Source organism: Balaenoptera borealis, assembly GCF_965194805.1.
Source record: "Balaenoptera borealis genome assembly, chromosome: 5".
Classification (NCBI taxonomy): Eukaryota; Metazoa; Chordata; class Mammalia; order Artiodactyla; family Balaenopteridae; genus Balaenoptera; species Balaenoptera borealis.
In genome coordinates, this window is record NC_138862.1 from 86564507 (window position 1) to 86585863 (window position 21357).

Consider the following 21357-nt stretch of genomic DNA (forward strand, 5'->3'; position numbering starts at 1 on the left):
CTGTGATAGGTTTCCTGAATATATCCTTATAAATTGTCTTATATAATCTGCTTAATATATCCCAGGAAAGCAGCTTTGGGGAAGATGGAATTTCTAAATTCAGGCAGGCTGTTGTATAAGATACTATCCTAATTTTTTGTAACTGAATGTAACATTAAGCCACAAAAACGCTTTGGAAAATGACAATGCTGGTTGATAGTGATGCTCAGAGATTTTATTAAATAAAGTGTGTGTAAAATCCTGAAGCTGTGCTAGCAATTCCTAAAGGTCAAGGCGTAGAGTTTCCACTCTTTAAAAACACCACTATGTAGGACTATGCAGGGATGATACCAGAACTATTAACACACAGAAAGAACTAGGGACTCTTTTCAGATAAATTTCTTGGTGCAAAGACTAATGCCCAAGTGACTGATTTCTACTGCCATTACCTATTGTTTTTGACCAGAGTTTCTTTTTCTGTTCCATTGTAAAACAAATTTTAGCTTTTTCATTAGGCTCCCATCACTGAAGTCTGAAGGTCACAAATAGTACACATCCAGTTGTACTAACTTTCGGTATTTTACTGTTGGCAGGAACTCCAAGACAGAACAAGGACTGTCTTCTTCCTCTATCATTCTGTCACTTAGACCTTTGTAGATGGATACTCACTACCCTCCAACCCCATCCAGTGTCATCATGAGTTGGAAAGATCCTAAAGCCCATTATAAACACCTAGGACTTCTATTTATATCTATCTCTATCCCTGTCTATACTGTTTTCAATAATTTGGGGAGGATCCTTACGATCCAAGTCCATTCCTTCTTCAGCTCTAGTTGCTGAAATTTATTCTAAGCCCAGGCTCTGTCAGCCTAGTCATTTATTCAGACTCTAAGAAAGGAGGTATCAGAGGAGAGGTGTTAAGGAAGAAAAGCAGAAATGCAGGCCAGCTCTAGGCTATTTAGAAACAGGCCCAGTGCCTTCCCAACTGGACATTTGCAATACTAGGACAGTTTCCTAACTTCCTTTCCCGTAGTGGAAGACCAGATTTATAGTGTGTTTCACTTGCCACTGCTGTTTTTGCTAAAAGAACTCTTTCCTACTCTGATCTATTTTTGCCTGTAATGTAGTCTCTTAGGGTCTTGCCAATATTTAAAGAAATTTCTTAGTGCTATATTGCTAGCAAGAAGGGGGGAGAAAAAGAGAAATAAGTAAAATGGGCCCTAGTCAACTTTCATGGCTTTATTCCTAAGGTACCTGTTAAATAGCTGATACATAAACCATTTTAATTAAATCAGGGTTTAGAGGTCAATTAGACAAGACAGATAATCTACCATTTTAAAATAAAAGTTATGCAAAAAACTTAATATTTAAACAATGAATATAAAATGGTACTTATGAAACATTCAAATATATTTGTTTCAAAAGTTAAGAGCTTTTAATTTAACAGAGGAGAGAATGAAATAATTTTTGATAAAAACGATCCAAGTGTTCAATGCACAAATTTAATATTCTCTCAAACAGCAGGATAAGGTGGACCCAAGGAATTCTCACACACCATAATACAATGAAGAAACAATACTTTGAGAGTGTTATCTTCAGGTGAAAAAGTTTAAATCATCAGAGTAAGAAATAACTGTATATAAACATACACAAGAAAAGCCTGAAAAAAATCAAGCTATGAAAAGGGGACCTACAACTGAAATATACTTTGAGGATCACTATAAAAAGCACTTGATTTCTGTAGTCTCTATAAATAAAATAACTGCAGGAGCAGATATTTCTGCACTGGACTGTTATTACTAAAAGACCAAAACCTTTTATTAAAAGCCTTTAGTGTAATGGTGCTGATCCCCTTGGCGTATTAATTTTTTGGCTTATTTCCTTTTTCTTTCTCAAATGCAGCTATCTGATTAAATATATTGAGTAAATTTTGAGGTAATTTTTTTTTAACTCCACTTTCTGAATGCTCTTTGCTACTTAGTCCCTCTTCTGGAACCTCTGTTTTAACATCCTCCTCATAATTACCCTCTCTTTCATATTCTCCTTGATTTTTATTTAATTGATATCTTTGCTCATGTCTACTGAAATCACGTGATCCAGAATAAGTGTATTTTTTATATTTTTCAACTGACTTCCAAGAGTAGTCTGAGCTTGCTGGTGAAGTGGAATATCTCATGGAACCTGGCTCCCACCTTCTATAGTGTTCTTTTCTTCCTTCTGTATCTTTCTCAAATCTTCTATAACCATAAATTTTTATCTTGTCCTCTGAATTCCTATAGAAGGAATCTGAGGAATCTCTTCTACTGGAAAAATGTCTTTCTGATTTATGTGGCTTCTCTGTTTTGCTACTACCTGTCTGAGTTTTATAGCTATTATAAAAATCTCTTGGATCTTCAGACCTACCTCCAAAATCATCCGGAATTTCAACTGAAGATGAAGAAAGAGGGCATCTATCTTTTTCTTTTACCTGTTTCTTTTGATATGGTAACCTATCCTGCTTTTCCAGTAGTTTTTCCACTTCTTGTTTTTGGTTAAGAAAAGATGCTGAAGTATTGGCTGGAACTGGGAAGCACTCATCTTTCTTATTCTGATCTACCTGATTTGAGGATGCCTTAGCTGAATGCCTTTTGGAACTTCGAGAAGACTCTGAGCGATTCCTCTTATGTTTCTTATGCCTTTTGTGACCAGAAGAGGAAGAGGATGAAGAAGAAGAAACTGATTCATCAGCAGAAGAAACACTTGAAGAGGAAGAAGTTGATTTTCTTCTTTTTTTCTTTAGCCTAAAAAAATGTAGTTAACTCATCAGATATGTTGAGTATAAAAATGTTTAATTATCCATAAAGATTTTAGTTCTATTTTACTCTCTTTAAAGATTTTCATAAAAGTTGTGGCTTAGATAAGGAATTATAATAATAATCCTAGTTACTACAAGATCCAATTTTACCATGTCATGACTTTTGGAAAAAAAAACTTGTGTAGACAGTTGTTACTGTAAGCAAATCCATCATTTCTGAAAGACACAGTGACATTTCCCATATTACCTTAAAAATTTAAGACCATATGAATACATAAAGGAGAGAATTGAGGTTTTATATTTGGCTACCTCTAGTTCATAGTTTTTCCACCTCAGTACTATTAACATTTTTGGCCGAATAATTCTTTGCTGGGAGGGTAGGGTGGTGGTGGGGGAATCCTACATCATTGTAGAAAGTTTAGCAGCATCCCTGACCTCTACCCTCTAGATGCCAATAGCACTCTAACAGTTATTGACAACCAAAAATGTCCTCTGGGGGACAAAACCACTCCCAGTTGAAAATTACTGCTCTAGTTCTAAAACATTTCTCCCTAAAATACAGATAATTAAAATGACTTACATATTTTAATTCTAAGATTAAATTTTTTTTTTTTTTTTTTGCAGAATTCTAGCCTTCCATTCCACTTTGCTTTATCTCTTTTATAGAAAAATTTATGGTACACATACTTGCTAAGAATCATTGATTACGACTTGAAACACTTTTATGTTTTACTTACTTTACCTCCCATATGGCACTTTGGTTCAACTCAGTACCTGCTTTAAGTTTAAGAATACTGAATATCATAGTTTACCTTTTCTCCTCTTTTAAAAGCTTACGTAACTTTTCTGCACTTGTTTCTATTTTCCTTGTTTTCTGCTTTTCTTCCTTTTCAGCTTGTTTTTCTCTTAATTCCAAAGATTTCTTTTAGAACCCAGATATCGGAAAAAACCACACGTTAAAAATAGCAGAATATATAAAACCCAGTTTTCAAAAGACCAACCCCCCCAACCAGAAACCAAATGTGGTATACCCAAATCACCATATATCCAGCATTAAACAAGTATTTTTAACATATAAAAATTAATCACACAGGTGTTTGGCATTAATCATTGGAACAGCCAGAACAGTATTGAGGACCAATTGCAGTTGGTATTCCATGAAAAAAGGGGAAGCCATTGCATCGATTCCCATGACCCAGAGTGCAAGAAAGGGAAAAAATAAAATACATGAAAAATTATTAAAAAACATTAAAAATTTAAACAGAACACAAATATTATAAATAAAATTCAAATAAAGAAATTCCATTAAGGTGAATTGAGGGGGAAATCACCATGTTCAAATACAAACCATTTAAAAAATAGCACAGCCCAGTTGGATGCATGATTATATAAGAAATCATTTTCCAGTTTGAGGATGGGGATGAGCAGCACCAGATGTCACAGACACAGCAGCAATGGTCCAATTCAGAAGAAAATGCATGAGAAAACATCATCATCAGTATTACAGGAAAAGACAGTTTAAAATATTTCTCAAAAAGGTTTTTTATAATTAGTTCAATTACAGTAACAATACTGAATTCTGTAACCACCAGGAAAGCTCACTACAAGGACAGTTCTCAAATCCACGTACCAAATTTAGGCAACGGGAATTTTCTTACAGGGCTATTTTTACTTTTGAGTATTAACAAAACTATGAAGCAATGTCAAACCCAATTAAGAAAAGCTATATCTAAAAAACTCTTCATAATGTCTTAATTAAATGATCTAGAATAGTTTTCCCTAGAAGAAAGTTAAGTTTTGGCATTAATTTCAAATCTCATTAAATTTCTAAGAGGAAATAAAGAATCACCTGCATATATTTATGAAGCTTCTGCAAAGCATCCTCTGCATCTTTAAAAGTTTCATCCAAAGCCAAAGCTTTCTTATAGTAACTTTCAGCATTTAAAAACTTTTCTTCTTCTTCTAACCTAAATTTGAAAGGAAAATTTAGCTTTTTTTTGAGTAAAAATTAGAAGTCCTCAAATATGCATATACGGCAGAGGCGTATATATGAGAGAATTTATTAGGGGAAAAACCATGTTCAGCAAATTATTTTTTTTTTAAATAAATTAATTTATTTATTTTATTTTTGACTGTGTTGGGTCTTCATTGTTGCGTCGGGCTTTCTCTAGTTGCGGTGAGCGGGGGCTACCCTTTGTTGTGGTGCATGGGCTTCTCATCGTGGTGGCTTCTGTTGTTGCAGAGCACAGGCTCTAGGCTCGCAGGCTCTAGAGTGCAGGCTCAGTAGTTGTGGCGCACAGGCTTAGTTGCTCCGTGGCATGTGGTATCTTCCCGGACCAGGGCTCGAACCCGTGTCCCCTGCATTGGCAGGCAGATTCTCAACCACTGCGCCACCAGGGAAGCCCAGCAAATTATTTTCAAATTGAACAATACTTAAATATTTTGCTTTTACAACTATTTTTTTTTTTTTTTTGGTAAAAAGACAATATAAAACCACATAAAACAAATCAGAAAAACTGAACTCAAAGATACAGAGAACAGACTGGTGGTTGCCAGACGTGGGGGTGGGGGGGGTGTGGGCAAAGTAGGTGAAAGTGGTTTATCTTGTAAACTTCCAGTTATAAGATAAAGTCCTGGGGATGTAATGTACATCATGGTGATTACAGTTAATACTATATTGTATATTTGAAAGTTGCAAAGAGAGTACATCTTAAAGTTCTCATCACAAGAAAAAAAAATTTAACTATGTATGATGATGGATGTTAACCAGACTTACTGTGGTCAATACTTCACGATATTTACATATATCTAATCATTTACTGCACATAACCTGAAACTAATATAAAGTTATATGTTAATTATATCTTAATTAAACAAACAAAAAAACGAATAGGAATCTATTACTGATAACTAAAGCCATACTGTAGATCAAGCATTGGCGTTTTAGTATAATACGTGAAAACACATGATCAACTGATATCCTCTGTAAATTTACTATGACCTTGAGCTTTAGTACAGAATTATATAGGCTGGCTTTTCCTAGTAATTTATGAAGAATTTACCTTTCTACAGAAAAATTTTCACAGAAAATTCACTGCTAAAGTTGGAAATACCAAGGCATACGTGTATATCACAACCAGCCTGTAGATAGGATAATTATTAGATCACAAGTCTATGTTGTGAAAAATGAGAATTAGAAAGTTTAGATACACAGCAGTGAAAGGATTTTGCAAAATATTTTCAGGTTTTGGAAAGGTGGAAAAAGTAATTACTATAAAACAAATTTAAAAACCAGTGGGTTCAATGGAATCACTTGTGTCAGACTGGATGAGGGGAGTAAGGGACCAAAGACGATCAACATTTTTGGCGTGGATGATGGAATAGATGGTGTTGTCATTCACTGAGCTAAAAATCACCAATATGTGAATAATAAGACAACCACATGTAAGTAGGTACTAGCTTATGTACCTAGTGAGAAAGTAAAAAGCTGCTCCAAACACTTGGGTCCAAGTAGAAGTTCATATCAGTTAAAAACAAATATTACAAAATTTCATTTATATGAAGTTCTGGAATGATCATACAAACTGGAATGATCAGGCAAATTCATGAAACAGAAAAGAGATGATTCTATTTAAAAAATTAGCAGCAAAAAGATGCTATTAATCATAAACTGGTCTTTAATTATTAAAGCAGAGTGTTAGCAAATTCTTTATATTTAAAGTATTATGTTTCTTCAAAATATTTTATAAATTAGACTAGTCTATTAGTCATTAAATATTTATTATAAAACTACTATGCCAAGTATTATGCCAGTATCTCAGGACAGTAAGATAGGTTATAGGGTTTGTTCTTAATGTTTTGCTCTTCGTTTAATCTAAGTCTTGTGGATTTCACTGGACAAAGTAGAGCAATAAGCTGAATACAACAGTGAAATCTTATTCACAATTAACTACAGTTCTCAACTTATATTTCCGGCATTATAATTACTAAAATGATGAAATAAATTAGAAATTTCTGTCTATTAAACAAAAACTTCTAGTGTATGTCCAGGAAAAGAATATTTACCTAATTTCTTGTATCTTTACATTTATATATTTGTGTAATGAAAATATTCAGAACAGTGAAGTCAAGACACTAAAATATCTCCTATCTTAAAGAACCTAAGTAATAAAGAAGGAAAAAAAGGACTAGAAAATATATAGAGGACTATATTTAAAAAACATTTTCAACCAAAATTGAAACTAAGAGTGTCTGAACTGAGTTAGAGATGCTATTTCCTTATGTTAAGTTCAAGATTTTATAGTACCTGGTTGAATATTAGATCTTTGCTATTAAACAAAATCTGACACTTACTGCCCTCCTCTTTCTACAAGGGTCTGGCAGAGGTATTTTCTTGCATTCCTGTGAGTTGGACAGTTTTCCAATGCAAGCTCAAAATCTTCTATTGCTTTGTTCAGACTTCCTTTTGTTGCATATCTATAGATATGAGACAAAATTAGAGGAATTTATCTTGTGAGCTATTCATAAATCTTATACACATTTACCTTGTAAATATTCCTTAAAACCCATTATCCACTTACAATGCTCCACGAGCTACCAAAGCTTCCACATTTTGTTTATCTATTTCCAGAGCCTTATTGTATTCATTCATAGCATCCACGTGGCGTCCAACCTTAAAATAATCAACTCCAATCTTCACACTAAAAAGGTGTTTGTAAAGCATACATAACAAATATTTCACAGAATATCCAAACAAAATGTCAGCACGAATAAAATTTTAAAGCAAATCAAATTTGGTTAATATTTAGTCTTTGATATTCTCAACATAACTAAGAAGTATTCTGTCTTTGGATAATTTCATAACAAATACTTATGAAATCCAGATATTGATATACTAATTCCTTTTTTAAAAAATTAAAAATATTGGCTAAACTTAAATCTTTAAAGTTTACAACATAACACCATTTACACCTTTAACAAAGCTAATGTCAAAAAGGTATCATTTAAATTCATTTATAAAAAATTTGGTCTTAAAGATGACAGAAGCATGCTTGCCTTAACCGAACCTTTTAGACTAATGCAAGTGTTGAAAGACAGTCTTCATACCATTTTAAAGCCCAAGATGCAGACTGCTTCTTTCTTAATGCAGAAGCAAAATCGTCTTCAGAGAAATTTTTGCTATTAAAGAAAATAAAAGTCAAACTGTAAATACTTTTTAGGGTAACTATATCTCTCCACCTGACAATAAAAACTGAATCCCAAGCAAGAAATTTGTATTTTATTTACAAAGCAAAATTCTTGAACTCTCAGGAATGACTATTATTGTTAAATATTTTTTTCTGCATCTTTCTCTGCATCTTATAAATTTTTTCTGCATCTACCTGGTCACATGGCACACATCAATCACTGATGAAAGACTCCATTCCAGAAGGAGGGGATCACCTAGTTCATTCAAACTTTGGCAGCAAGCTTAGGATAATCGAGTATTTTCTTCAGTTATGCAGCTTTTGACTTCAGCACCACTGACATCACCACTTAATAGAGTAATACTGATTTACTATACCTTTGCAGGCCTCGCATTAAAGATGGTGGATTAGATTCATCTATTCCTAGTTTTCCTAAAAGGAATTCAACTACTCCTGGATTAACAAATCCCAAAGAACTCTGCATGATATTCTCATAGGATTCTGAAGAATTGCTATTTAGTTCAACGCTTCTCCTTAAAAAAAAAAAAAAAAAAAAAAGTCACAACAAAAATATAAAAATGATTAACACGAAAAAAAAAAAAAAATGATTAACACGATTAGCATGTCCCATTTTCATTAAGGAAATAATATTATCACATGGGATTTAAATACTCAGACCATTTTTGTACATGAAAGTGTGGCAATAATGACTTGGTTCCTTTTGCCAAGTTTGAAAAAATTTAAGGGTTATAAAAATAAAATTATCATATTTTGAAATGAGAGAAATTAGAATTCTACTTTGTTAGAAGTTGGGCAAAATTTGCTATTTTTTAGCAAAGAAATTGTTTTCCACTTAACTTGTTGAGACAATGTGGATAAATTACCTGTAGTACAAAGGAAGTTCTTCGGAACTAATTATACCTAATTTAATACCAGATAGGTGTGGTGGAAGAGATGAGCTATATAGAGATACAGCAAGCTTTTCATGATATCTGTCGATATCCTTGATTCCAGCTTAAAAAATAAGAAAATTGAGTTGATTAACAAGGCAATGCAAACTAACAAATATGACAACTGTTACTTTTTTATTAATATTATGAAACCGATTACCTCGAATGATGTCACCAATTTGGTAATATGATAAAGGATCCCCATGGTTACTGAGAGAAGGCACGTCTCTTAGTGGACATAGAGCCTGCAATGAGAAGTACTGTAAAACATCAGACATTCTATTCTTTGGTGAGAAGTGTCTTCTTTTATTCTAGCTGTTCAGTAATAAACAGCTAATAGTTGACAGGAACATTAAGAAAACAACTAGCACCCTAGAGTCTAAATTTAAATAAGGATTTTAATAATTTCTGTGCCTAAACATAATAAAACAAGTTTTCTGGTTCAGGTCAAAAACTAAAATCTCATGAAATTTGCAATTAGTTTTAGGAACCACATATAAGTATGGATGATGAAATAAAAAGTTATTTTGTGCTTGTTAAATACAAAACTAAAGCTTGTCCAGAAAGTAGGAGAGTTCCAAAGAAAATGAAATGTGAATTCTTCAAAGTTTACGTCTGTTATCCAGTTTGTGATACCTTCTGCTTTTCCTTCCTTTCTATCTGCCTTAACAGACAGTAAATATCAAACCTTTTAAATTAAAGTGACATACTATTTCAAATTTAGGTCTATTCACCTTGGGCAAAGCATCTTATTATAATGTACAAACCACTTAATTTAATTATTGTAAATACATATTGAATAAATAAGACAAGAATTTGTTTCTAAATTATCCACATACAAGTATCTAATGCTAAATACTAAATAATTAAAGACATGTTCAACTAGAAGAAATAACCCCAGGCTACTAATCAATCTCACCATCTCCACTGATATCTCTTTGAGCGTTTAAAAAAGGACCCCACCCCTGCCAACCAAAGGGACCAAAACCTCCCGAAACTAGAAATGGTGCCAGAAACTGTAAGTAACTCTATTACTGCTGATTATTTTTTAAAAAGGAAAGGTGCTTTATATTTATACTTTTTACTTAATACTTATTTGTTATTAATTAATACTTATTTAATTCTCAAAACTATGTCTGCAGGGTACACTTAATTACAACTGGATGCAAAGATGTAAGTTTTGCATTGAGATGACATTTTATCCAAAACAGAAACAATCAAATAACTGAAAAGTGAATAACTTACTGTGATTTCTAAGTGGGATATATCTCTCATAATGCCACTGCCTAAACAAATCAACACCATGAAAAACCCAAATTCCCGAATGGAACTAATTCTTCCAATCACTATATCACCACGCTCAATATCTCGAAAAAAGAGCTCTCTCCGGTCCATACTAGGTATCTCCATGAATTGCTCTAAAGGTGGCATGACTGCATAATGCTCTGAAAAAATAATTAACAAAATTACTAACAATAGTTTTGTGTTCATCTGAAATGCTGTTAAACCAAACCGCAATCAAACGATTTTAAGATTAATCTCACCTTCATCGTCTTCATTAACTTCAGAAGTTGTAGGTGCATCTGATTTCCAGGAAAGTGCAAAAAGCAGATCCGCTTTTTTGGAAATGAATTTTTGTATTTCAATGTTTTCAACTCTCTTCTCTTTTCTTAAAAAGAAACAAAATTTATGAAAACTGGTTTACCTGCAAAACCTTGTCCAAGCTTCTGCTCACGGCTTTCATCGCCCAATCGGGTCCGTCCTAAGCTCTTGGCCATACATCCTCCGAAAAAAAGTTTTAACCAAGGATTCCCTCATTCGCCGGTCTGTAGGTGGAGGGCGCGGAAACTTAAAAAGGGACAGCCGCGGCAGACACACAAGCCCAAGAGATTTTAGCTAAAGAATCCGCGCCTCTGGTAGTGCAGTACCAGATTTAAAAAGTTCAGCCCGCATCCTGCATTGCCCTCACACCAGGAGTGGGCACCCTCCTCCATCCTGCCCTCGGAACTAGCGCCGCAGTTCTCACGTGCTCACGGCCTCGGCTCTGCTCCTTCAGGACTCAGCCGGCCGACTGCGGTAGAGGAGCCCGGAGCTGCGCCCCCTCCCCCGTCTCGCAGCGGCGCCGCCGTCCCATTACCTTCCCTGTAACTGCTGCTGGGGCGGCGGGCCCCGGGCAGGCTCGACCACCGACCCCAGGAGGCTCCGGAAGTGCGGATTGTCCTGCTGTTCGCTCCTGAGCAGGGAGAGCAATGACGGCCCGTGGAAATTCAGTGACTGCCGCAGAAGGTCCCGGTCCATGGCTAGAGACTGACGGGCCCAACGACCGGGGGTTGCCAGCGCCCCGTTCCGTGCCCACTACTTCAGCCCGATGGTCCGGGAGGCTGAGGAAGCAGCCAGGAAGCCGCCGGAAGCACACACCCAAACACTTCCCCACAGGAGCCTCCCGGAAGTGTTCTGGAGCCGCCCCCAGCGGCAGTGCCGCGGAGCTCAGCCTTAGTCTCGCGGAGCTCAGCTTTAGTCTCGCGAAATTGAGCGATGTTACGGAAGCCGAAAGGATTGGGCCAAGCTTTTCTGGAGCTAAGGGACGACTGCGGCTTTGAGGTAGTGATGTGTGTAGCAAGTTTGCTTTGTAAAATTTCCGAGGTATTAGTACATTGAAATGGCCCGAGCTCTAATCTGTGGTAGGTAATAATTCATCCTCTTATTTAGCGAGGCACTTCTAAGTGCGAGTGTAAGGAGGAGAACTCCAAACGGGTTACGAAGTTTCTTCCCTCGAAGTATTCGCTGCATAAGTCACTACCTGCGCCTCAGGCATAACGACATTAAAACGACTGCTCTGGGAGATTTCCTGGAAGGCTAAAGGGCAGAAGAAAGGCAGGACACTAACATTTACTAAACTCTGGAGCTGTGTTCTCTAGCCATACCCTGTTCACTATTAGTGATTTTAGAGTTAAAACCAGAATGGCCTTAATGCCTACATGTACGCATATATACATTCTTTTTTATTTCTTCAGTTTAAGTGGTTTCTCAAAATTTAGTGCCCATAAGGTTTACTGTATAGTCAGTAAAGTCAGACTAAAGTCAATATGCTATACTTAGGAGTAATTCAAGTGATTTTTCAAAGGTAATTGTGACAGGCTTCCCCCCCCACCCCCACCCCACCGTACTTACTGACTTGGGAACCTAACCGCTGTACCTCATCGTACTCTCATTTTGGAGATTGAGGAAACAGGCCCAGAGACTCTCAATACATTGCTCAATATCACCAGCTGGCAAAAGGCTAGTTTGAATTTCAACCTACGACGGAATAGATCTTCACTGGCAGAGTTGCTGGAGGAAGTATTTTTATCATATAGAAGGTCTAACTTACTCTAATATTGAAATAATGTGGCTTTGTTTTATTACAATATATTAAAGTCTGTATTAATTAAGTTGTGTAGTTTAGCCTAGTCCTCTTGAACAAAAATAAATAGCAGCAGTTATTCTGCCACCTTCTGCAGCTTTGCATATTTGGGGAGATTAGTTTGCCCTTCATTGTCTCACCACCCAGCCAGAGTATAGCGAATGCCTTCACACTATTTTGGTTTACAATTACAGGTGTATTTGAATTCATTTTCTGCTGGGATGGGTACCTTTGACTTTGAAGGGGACAGGGTACGAGATCTTTGAGGTAGGACTGGAGGGAGTGAGGAGAGAAAGTGAGGAACTAGTTTTGCTTCTTATCTTGGAGAAACCAGTCCCACAGATGGAACTTCTCAAGGTGGACACAGAAAGAAGACACTTTTATTTTCACTTCTTGATTTAAGTTTTTTGGTTACTGGTTTGACTGTTAAAAGTATTTAAAAAATATTTTCCAAGTAATTTTTCCACATGAAGCAGTACGAGTGATTAAGTGAATATATGGGAGGTAAGAGAGGGCAGGGCATTCAAGACAATCACATCTTTGGTGTCTTCCCCCTGGACCTATTTTTACTGTGATGTCAAATTCCATTTCTAAATAAACATATATGTACATCTTTTAACAAATGCTTTTTAGGCCCTGGAGATATAAAGATAAACAGAACAAAACAAAACAAAAAAAACCTGGTTCTTGCCTGGCACACAGTTCAACGGAGGAGTAGACATAAGAAGAAACAAATATGGCACAGTGGTAAGTATTATTGTTGTGGATACCTGCTACGTGTCTGCTTAGTTCCCTTTTTTTTTTTCTGGGAGATGAGGTAGTGGGAACTGATGAAGGTAAGAGGAGAGGAGGAGGCAAGTATGTGCACTTCAGGATGAGGGAGCAATAGGATTCAAGGAGTAGAGATGTGAAAAAGCAACATGCTTTCTGGAGATTGCAAGATTGAAATTGAGTTAGGTAGGGATATTTTAGTTATGGACATTTTGGTTGTTTAAGTGTGTCATTTCAGGTATTTTTCCTATAACGAGGCCACTTGGTTTCATTCATAAGTACGAGGTACAAGAGGTTTAGATTACAGCTTTGTTACCGTATAAGGTAGCTTTGTTCTATTGAAAGTTCTATTCGAGGGACTTCCCTGGCGGTCCAGTGGTAAGACTCCGAGCTTCCACTGCAGAGGACGCGGGTTTGATCCCCGGTCGGGGAACTAAGATCCTACATGCCTTGCGGCACAGCCAAAAAAAAACCAAAAAACTAAACACCCCCTCCCAAAAAAAACCCAAAGTTCTATTCAAAGTCCCCCTAAATTGACTCAAGAAGGAGTGAAGAATACTAAATAGAAAGTATGGCTAGACCAGCCAAAAATCCATCCTCGTTATTAAAGAAATAATTTAAACTACAAGCCCTTGTGATAAGGGTTGGTACATCTTCATTCATTCAGTAATCTTTGTTTCCACCACCTTCTCTTTTCATTTTTTTCTATCACGGAGCAAGACATATCTTTAAGAAAAACATTGCTAGTTTAGTATTTATCCACTTGAGTGTGCTCTAAGATCATTATGAGTATCAGATTTTCTACCCTTTACCAGAAAACCAACTGCCAATTAAACAAAGATTCAGGGATGGGAAACTGTGACCTATCATATAAAGTCATTTTAAGATAGTTGTGTCTCTAACACCTTCTCCATTTTTTAGTTACTGGTAAATGTTTTGAGGATATTATATTAATGTAAATCAGTTCATATATCATTGTCTAGGATTGATTAGCTCAGTCATTTTGAATTACTTTTTCCAAGAGGAAAGATCATTGGTTTTAGTTCCAGTCTGAGCTGGTTAGATTGAACAGACCCATGGGTGAGTACTGCACAACTCCTGGGAAGGGTGGTGGTGGTGGTACTGGTGCATTTACATCATAATCCATGTACAATACACATGGCACTTGCAGAGATGTGCAATGCTTGACCATACACAGTGGCCACCTGCATTGCTATTCTCAGCCAGCTATTTATCCATGTTTGTTTACAAAAAGGACTTGGAAATAGAATGAGGATATTTAAGAACAAATCCATCATGATTGTTGAAAAAACAAACCAGTTGAAAGATGTATAGAGTACTTGCATAGAATAGATAGGTCAGTATGCTTACTCTCAGGTACTTTGTCATGACTGCTTATAAAGATACATGCACACACACACACACTTCTTAGATTCTCATTTTGTGGCAGTTTCTCAGAATACTGTGCAAGAGAACATGTCAAGGTTATAACCAAGAAAAATTGACAGCTTAATTGATGCTAAATAAATAGTATTCCTTGTCAGTACATTCTGGGTTGGTTTGATACTCATTTTTAATGCATTTGGGTGTTTCTTTGAAAAAGAGTAGTTGATCATCTTTTTATTAATTTTTTTCTTTTGGGCCCCACTGCACAGCTTGGGGGATTTTAGGTCCCCGACCAGGGACTGAACCCGCGCCCTCGGCAGGGAGAGTGCAGAGTCCTAACCACTGGACCTCCAGGGAATTCCCTGATCATCTTTTTAAAAAAATTTATTTTATTTATTAAACTATAGTTGATTTACAATATTGTGTTAGTTTCAGGTGTACAGCTTCAGATTCTTTTCCATTACAGGTTTTTACAAGATATTGAATATAGTTCCATGTGCTATACAGTAAATCCTTGTTGTGATCATCTTTTAATTATTAAACAGTAACTCCTTTTCATTTTATTGATGGCAACACCAAAGAAGATTTTCAGAGACTAGAAATGTATTATTGCGTTAGTACATTTCCCTCCTTAATGGAATCCTTTGGAAGAGCCAGCCTATCTGGGTAAGGATTCAACTTTGATCCTACTCACTTTAGATATGACATTTTATTATTGGTAGACATAAAGTGGTCAAATTTCCAAATGCCATTAATTGAATGAATTAATTCATCCAGCAAATATTTGTTGAGGGTTAGGCACTCTTTCAAATGTTAGGGATATAATAGTGGAAAAATACACCAAGATTCCTGCCTTCACGGAGCTTACATTCTGGTGGAAAGAGACAGACAATGAGCAATAAACATAGTAAGTAAATGATGTAGTATGTTAGACGGTGTTAAATCCTATAGAAAAAGGAGAAAGTCAGGGTTAGGGGCATTGGAAGTGAAGAGGGTTGGGTGTAGTACTTTTAAATAGAATGGTCAGGGCAGGTCTCATTGAGAAGATGACATTTGAGCAAAGACTTGAAGGAGTTGAAGGAATTAGTCATTCAGCTTATTTGGGAGAAAAAAAGTTCCAGGCAGAGGGAACAGCCAGCACAGAGGTCCTAAGGCAGGTGAGTACTTGGTATATTGGGAACAGCAAGGAAGACAGTGTGGCAGGAACAGGGTGAGAATGGAGGTGCAGGATTTGTAGGCTATTGGAAGAACTAGCTTTTACTCTTTGTGGAATAGGAGTTGTTTCAGGGTTTTAAGCAGAAAGGTATTATGACTTTGATTATAAAAGGATCATTTTGGCTGCCGTATTGGCTGGAGTTAACTAAATACCTATTGCTCTTAATGGGAAGGAAAAAGTTTTATAGAAGGCTATCTTTGATTTCTTGGAAAACAATTTCTTTTTAAAGTTTACGCATCATTGCATAGAATGAGAATATGAAGTTTTAATGGCTGCAGGAAGATTAAGAGTGTGAGCAACTATTACCATGAGGTAGGGAGTTATCATAGTGGGAACAGTTTAGCACAGGAGTCCTGGTTGTATTTTGGGAGCAGACCATCTAATCTCTCAAGCCTCTCTTGTCACCTTTAAAACTCAGGGGTTGGACACAATGAACTTTCAGATCTAACCTTTAACATTCTCTGTCTATGATAAAAAACAGTCCAAGTGCTAAAACTGCATGTCTGTCTTTAAGCCACTATGCTTCTTTTTCTATGAAGAAGGTAGGAAGTTCTTTTCCTATCGTATTGCATTGCAGGTAAGTGTGGGTTCCTACTGTGGATAGTCCCTTTATATGGATGAGATTCTCTAGTTCCAATTGGTTGTGGATAGAAAAGAGACCAGCGGGCTTCCCTGGTGGCGCAGTGGTTGAGAATCTGCCTGCCAGTGCAGGGGACACGGGTTCGAGCCCTGGTCTGGGAAGATCCCACATGCCGCGGAGCAACTGGGCCCGTGAGCCACAGTTACTGAGCCTGTGCGTCTGGAGCCTGTGCTCTGCAACAAGAGAGGCCGCGATGGTGAGAGGCCCGCGCACCGCGATGAAGAGAGGTCCCCACCTGCCGCAACTAGAGAAAGCCCTCGCACAGAAACGAAGACTCAACACAGTCATAAATAAATAAATAAATAAAAGAACGTGAATTTAAAAAAAAAAAAATCTTAAAAAAAAAAAAAAAGAGACCAGCCACAGAAGTCACAGACATTGGTAGGTCACTCTCTGGAAGCCTGAGTGTGACAGTTCCATGAGGTAGTCATTGCACTGGGGGATCCTGTTTTTCAAGTGCAGAAATTAATTAGACACTGATTTAGAAACCTCATTGATGATGTTTAATGGTGAAATATAAATGTCATGTGCCCCAGAAACTCATGGAGTATCAATATATTCTCCCATGAGAAACCAGCTCTTGTCAGTAGAAGTTTGTTTGTGAGCCTGGAATCAGAGCAAAAGCAGGCTGTTGGGTGATGTTAATGACTAATTCCATCAAACTATTTAGTCTTATGCATTTATTTCGTCTATATGAGTATTTCTGCTAAGGCTGTCCGATACTCTGCTCACCTAGGAACCCCCTCTGTCTCTCCCTCTTTCTCTCTCCCACACCCTCTTTCTCTTTCCTTCTCTCCTTGTCTTTCTCTCTCTCTCTCTCTCTCTCTCTTCCTGCCTCATATATATATACATATTTATAGTTACAGTCTCCATATATATAATATATATTAGTTATATTCTCCATATATGCCATTATATATATATAATTATAGTTTCTGTTTTTGAAGCAGTTTTCAAAGATTTTTTTTTACCTTTTTTGAAATGGAAGACTAATGTACAAAACAGGTAACAACAGAACTATCTTTGTTGGAATATTGACAGGAAGATATTGAGCAGTCTGTTAACACCTCCCCCATTTCTCCCTGCCCTGCCATGGCTGGAGAGGTACCTTTAAGGAATATCTCAGACTTGTTAGCAGATTACTCCTTCAGGCAGGGTTCAATATCATTGATTATGTTTCAGCTTAAGTTATAATCATATTCTAATCATTGTTCTCTATGTCTATACTGTAGTCACTCTGGAATTGTATATTTTTCAAATTCTCCAGCCATACACACACTTTCTTTTCTGCTTGTAACCGCTTCCACAGATGGTGATTCTTGTTCATTGTGCTTTGATTCTTCCTGGTTTCACTTTTTGAGAAAGTAATCTGGTTTCCAAGTTCAGGAGGGTTCCATTCTTTGCCCTAATAAATTTCACTATGAAACCCTTTATGACCTGGTCTCTGCCTACGTATCCTACCTCATTTTCAATCCTTTCCGTCATCATTGGGATTCAACCACATGGATTTTCTGATATTTTCTAAACACTCCAAGTTTTTCCCAGTTCAGAGCTTTTGTACTTGCTGTTTTCTGAAATGCTCTTCCCTTACTTTTCTCTATTTTATTTTTTTAAATATTCAGGTCTTAGTTTGAAGACCTCTTCTGTCTCACAGTACTCCATTTATTTCCATCATGACAGTTATCATAATTTATTTTCTTACCGATTATTTGTCTTCCCCACTAAAATATAAGTCCATGAGGACAGGGCCATATCAATCTTGTTCATGACTGTGTACTCAATAGCTAGCTCAGTGCCTGGCACATATATTTGAGTGAATGAATGACAATATACAAATATTTACATGCAGATATCACACTCACTCAGAGTAAGGGATGGGACATAGTATGTTATATATATCACATATATGGCTGAGCAAGGCTTAATTAACCAGGTTCTGAAGGGGACCTGGAAATAATTTCCAATTCTGGGCCATGGGACCACCTTTTGCCTTGGGAGGTAGTTATGGCAAGCAAAACATGTCATCTGGAAATTATAGCAACAGACAAAAGGTGGTATTCCAAAAAAGTGATTCATATTATTGGTTCAACATGGAATAAAAGTGTTTTCTGGATGGGTGAAGGGAGCATGGTAACTGGATACTCCAGAAGCAGATGGGTTGATTTTTTAAAAAAACTTCAAAGGAGTTCTTTCCTCCTTTTGCTCAATTATGAGTTAAGTGGTGTGATAGCTAAAAAAGCAAATGTAATTTTCTTTCTTCCTTCCTGTATATTTTTCTTCTCCCTGGTTTACATTTGGTTATTGTCTTTTATCTTGTATAAATCTTTGTTGATTTCATTGTATCTGTGATTAAGGACTGCCCTCTCTGAGGTGTGACTAGGAATAATCTCTCTGCAGTATTCTGTGCATATAGGACAAATATCTGCATGCGTGTTATATTAGTCAGGGTTCTCCAGAGAAACAGAAACAGCAGGATGTGTGTATATATATAGAAAGTGATTTATTTTAAGGAACTGGCTCATGTGATTATGGAGTCTGACAAGTCCAAAATATGCAGGGTGGGCTGGCAGGAGAGCTGATGCTGCAGTTCAAGTCTGAAGGCAGAATTCTCTGCTGGCAGAATTCTCTCTTGCTTGAGGGAGGTCAGTCTATTGTGCTAGTCTGGCCTTCAACTGACTGGATGAAGCCCATCCACATTATGGAGGGCATTCTGCTTTACTCAAAAATCCACCAACTTAAATGTTAATTTCATCGCAAAGCACCCTCACAGAAATATCCAGAATGTTAGGCTACATATCCAGGCACCATGGCCCAGCCAAATTGACACATAAAATAACTATCACAAATGTGTTGTACTTCAGTGCCACATTTTAAGACAATGACGCTTAATTGGAGCAGTACAACCCCATGATGGCAAAGCAGCTAGAGACCATGTTATGTGAAGAACAGCTGAAGGGATAGGGAATGGTTAGAAACTTGGCACCGAATAAAGAAAAAAGAATGAAAAGAATTGAGGACAGTCTCAGAGACCTCTGGGACAACATTAAACACACCAACATTCAAATTATAGAGGTCCTAGAAGAAAAAGAGAAAAAGAGAGGGTCTGAGAAAATAATTGAAGAGATTACAGTTGAAAACTTTCCTAACATGGGAAAGGAAATAGTCAAGTCCAGGAAGTGCAGAGAGTCCCATACAGGATAAATCCAAAAGAAACACACCAAGACGCATATTAATCAAGCTATCAAAAATTAAATACAAAGAAAAAATGTTAAAAGCAGCAAGGGAAAACAAATAATATACAAGGGAATCCCCATAAGGTTAACAGCTGATCTTTCAGCAGAAACTCTGCAAGCCAGGAGGGAGTGGCAGGACATATTTAAAGTGATGAAAGGGAAAAACCGACAACCAAGATTACCCAGTAAGGATCTCATTCAGATTCGACAGAGAAATTAAAACCTTTACAGACAAGCAAAGGTTAAGAGAAATCAGTACCACCAAACCAGCTTTACAACAAATGCTAAAGGAACTTCTGTAAGTGGGAAACACAAGAGAAGGAAAAGACCTACAATAACAAACCCAAAACAATTAAGAAAATGGTAATAGGAACATACATAACGATAATTACTTTAAATGTAAATGGATTAAATGCTCCAACCAAAACACAGAATGGCTGAATGGATACAAAAAGAAGACCCGTATATATGCTGTCTACAAGAGACCACTTCAGACCTAGGGACACATACAGACTGAAAGTGAGGGGATGGGAAAAGATATTCCATGCAAATGGAAATCAAAAGAAAGTGGAGTAGCAATTCTCATATCAGACGAAATAGACTTTAAAATAAAGACTATTACAAGAGAAAAAGAAGGACACTACATAATGATCAAGGGATCATTCCAAAAAGAAGATATAACAACTATAAATATGCACCCAACATAGGAACACCTCAATACATAAGGCAAATGCTAACAACCATAAAAGGGGAAATTGACAGTAACACAATAATAGTAGGGGACTGTAACACCCCACTTTCACCAATGGACAGATCATCCAAAATGAAAAGAAATAAGGAAACACAAGCTTTAAATGATACATTCAACAGGATGGACTTAACTGATATTTATAGGACATTCCATCCAAAAACAACAGAATACACTTTCTTCTCAAGTGCTCATGGCACATTCTCCAGGATAGATCATATCTTGGGTCACAAATCAAGCCTTGGTAAATTTAAGAAAATTGAAATCGTATCAAGTATCTTTTCTGACAACAACGCTATGAGACTAGATATCAATTACAGGAAAAAACTGTAAAAAATACAAACACATAGAGGCTAAAGAATACGCTACTAAATAACCAGGAGGCCACTGAAGAAATCCAAGAGAAAATCAAAAAATAAGTAGAAACAAATGCAATGAAAACACGATGACCCAAAACCTATGGGATGCAGCAGATGGAGTTCTAAGAGGGAAATTTAGAGCAATACTGTCCTACCTCAAAAAACAAGACTCAAACAACCTAACCTAAAGCAATTAGAGAAAGAAGAACAAAAAAACCCAAAGTTAGCAGAAAGAAAAATCATAAAGATCAGATCAGAAATAAATGAAAAAGAATTGAAGGAAACAATAGCGAAGATCAATAAAACTAAAAGCTGGTTCTTTGAGAAGATAAACAAAATTGATAAACTACTACCCAGACTCATCAAGCAAAAAAGGGAGAAGACTCAAATCAACAGAATTAGGAATGAAAACGGAGAAGTAATAACTGACCCTGCAGAAATACAAAGAATCATGAGGGATTACTACAAGCAACTATATGCCAATAAAATGGACAACCTGGAAGAAGTGGACAAATTCTTAGAAAAGTACAACCTTCCCAAACTGAACCAGGAAGAACTAGAAAATACAAACAGACCAGTCACAAACACTGAAATTGAAACTGTGATTAAAACTCTTCCAACAAACAAAAGCCCAGGACCAAATGGCTTCACAGGTGAATTCTATCAAACATTTAGAGAAGAGCTAACACCTA

General features: G+C 36.6%; 1 protein-coding gene and 1 pseudogene across 2 annotated transcripts in view; one reads left to right on the forward strand and one right to left on the reverse strand.

Moving 5' to 3' along the window:
• Nucleotides 1–1461: 1461 nt before the first annotated feature.
• On the reverse strand, nt 1462–11378 carry TTC14 (tetratricopeptide repeat domain 14). Its single transcript, XM_082393991.1, has 12 exons — nt 11047–11378; nt 10454–10578; nt 10155–10354; nt 9070–9154; nt 8844–8973; nt 8337–8492; nt 7880–7951; nt 7354–7473; nt 7127–7249; nt 4623–4740; nt 3586–3695; nt 1462–2759 (listed from the first exon to the last, which is right to left on the reverse strand). Exons 1-12 carry the CDS (start codon nt 11205–11207, stop codon nt 1841–1843), a joined length of 2319 nt encoding a protein of 772 aa, XP_082250117.1. The 5' UTR covers nt 11208–11378; the 3' UTR covers nt 1462–1840.
• A 93-nt stretch (nt 11379–11471) lies between these two features.
• The window catches only part of LOC309629766 (endothelial differentiation-related factor 1 pseudogene), a 424633-nt pseudogene continuing 414747 nt past the window's right edge, over nt 11472–21357 (forward strand). The window contains exons 1-2 of the transcript XR_014249490.1: nt 11472–11590; nt 12946–13059. The product of XR_014249490.1 is annotated as an endothelial differentiation-related factor 1 pseudogene (transcript). The remainder of the gene's footprint in view (nt 11591–12945; nt 13060–21357) is intronic.

Coding starts and splice junctions, on each gene's coding strand:
- TTC14 (XM_082393991.1), bottom strand. CDS start 11,207: ATGGACCGGGACCTTCTGCGGCAGTCACTGAATTTCCACGGGCCGTCA. Junction 8,974..9,069: donor AATTGGTGACATCATTCGAG/GTAATCGGTTTC, acceptor TTATTTTTTAAG/CTGGAATCAAGGATATCGAC. Junction 8,493..8,843: donor GAACTTCCTTTGTACTACAG/GTAATTTATCCA, acceptor TTTTTTTTTAAG/GAGAAGCGTTGAACTAAATA.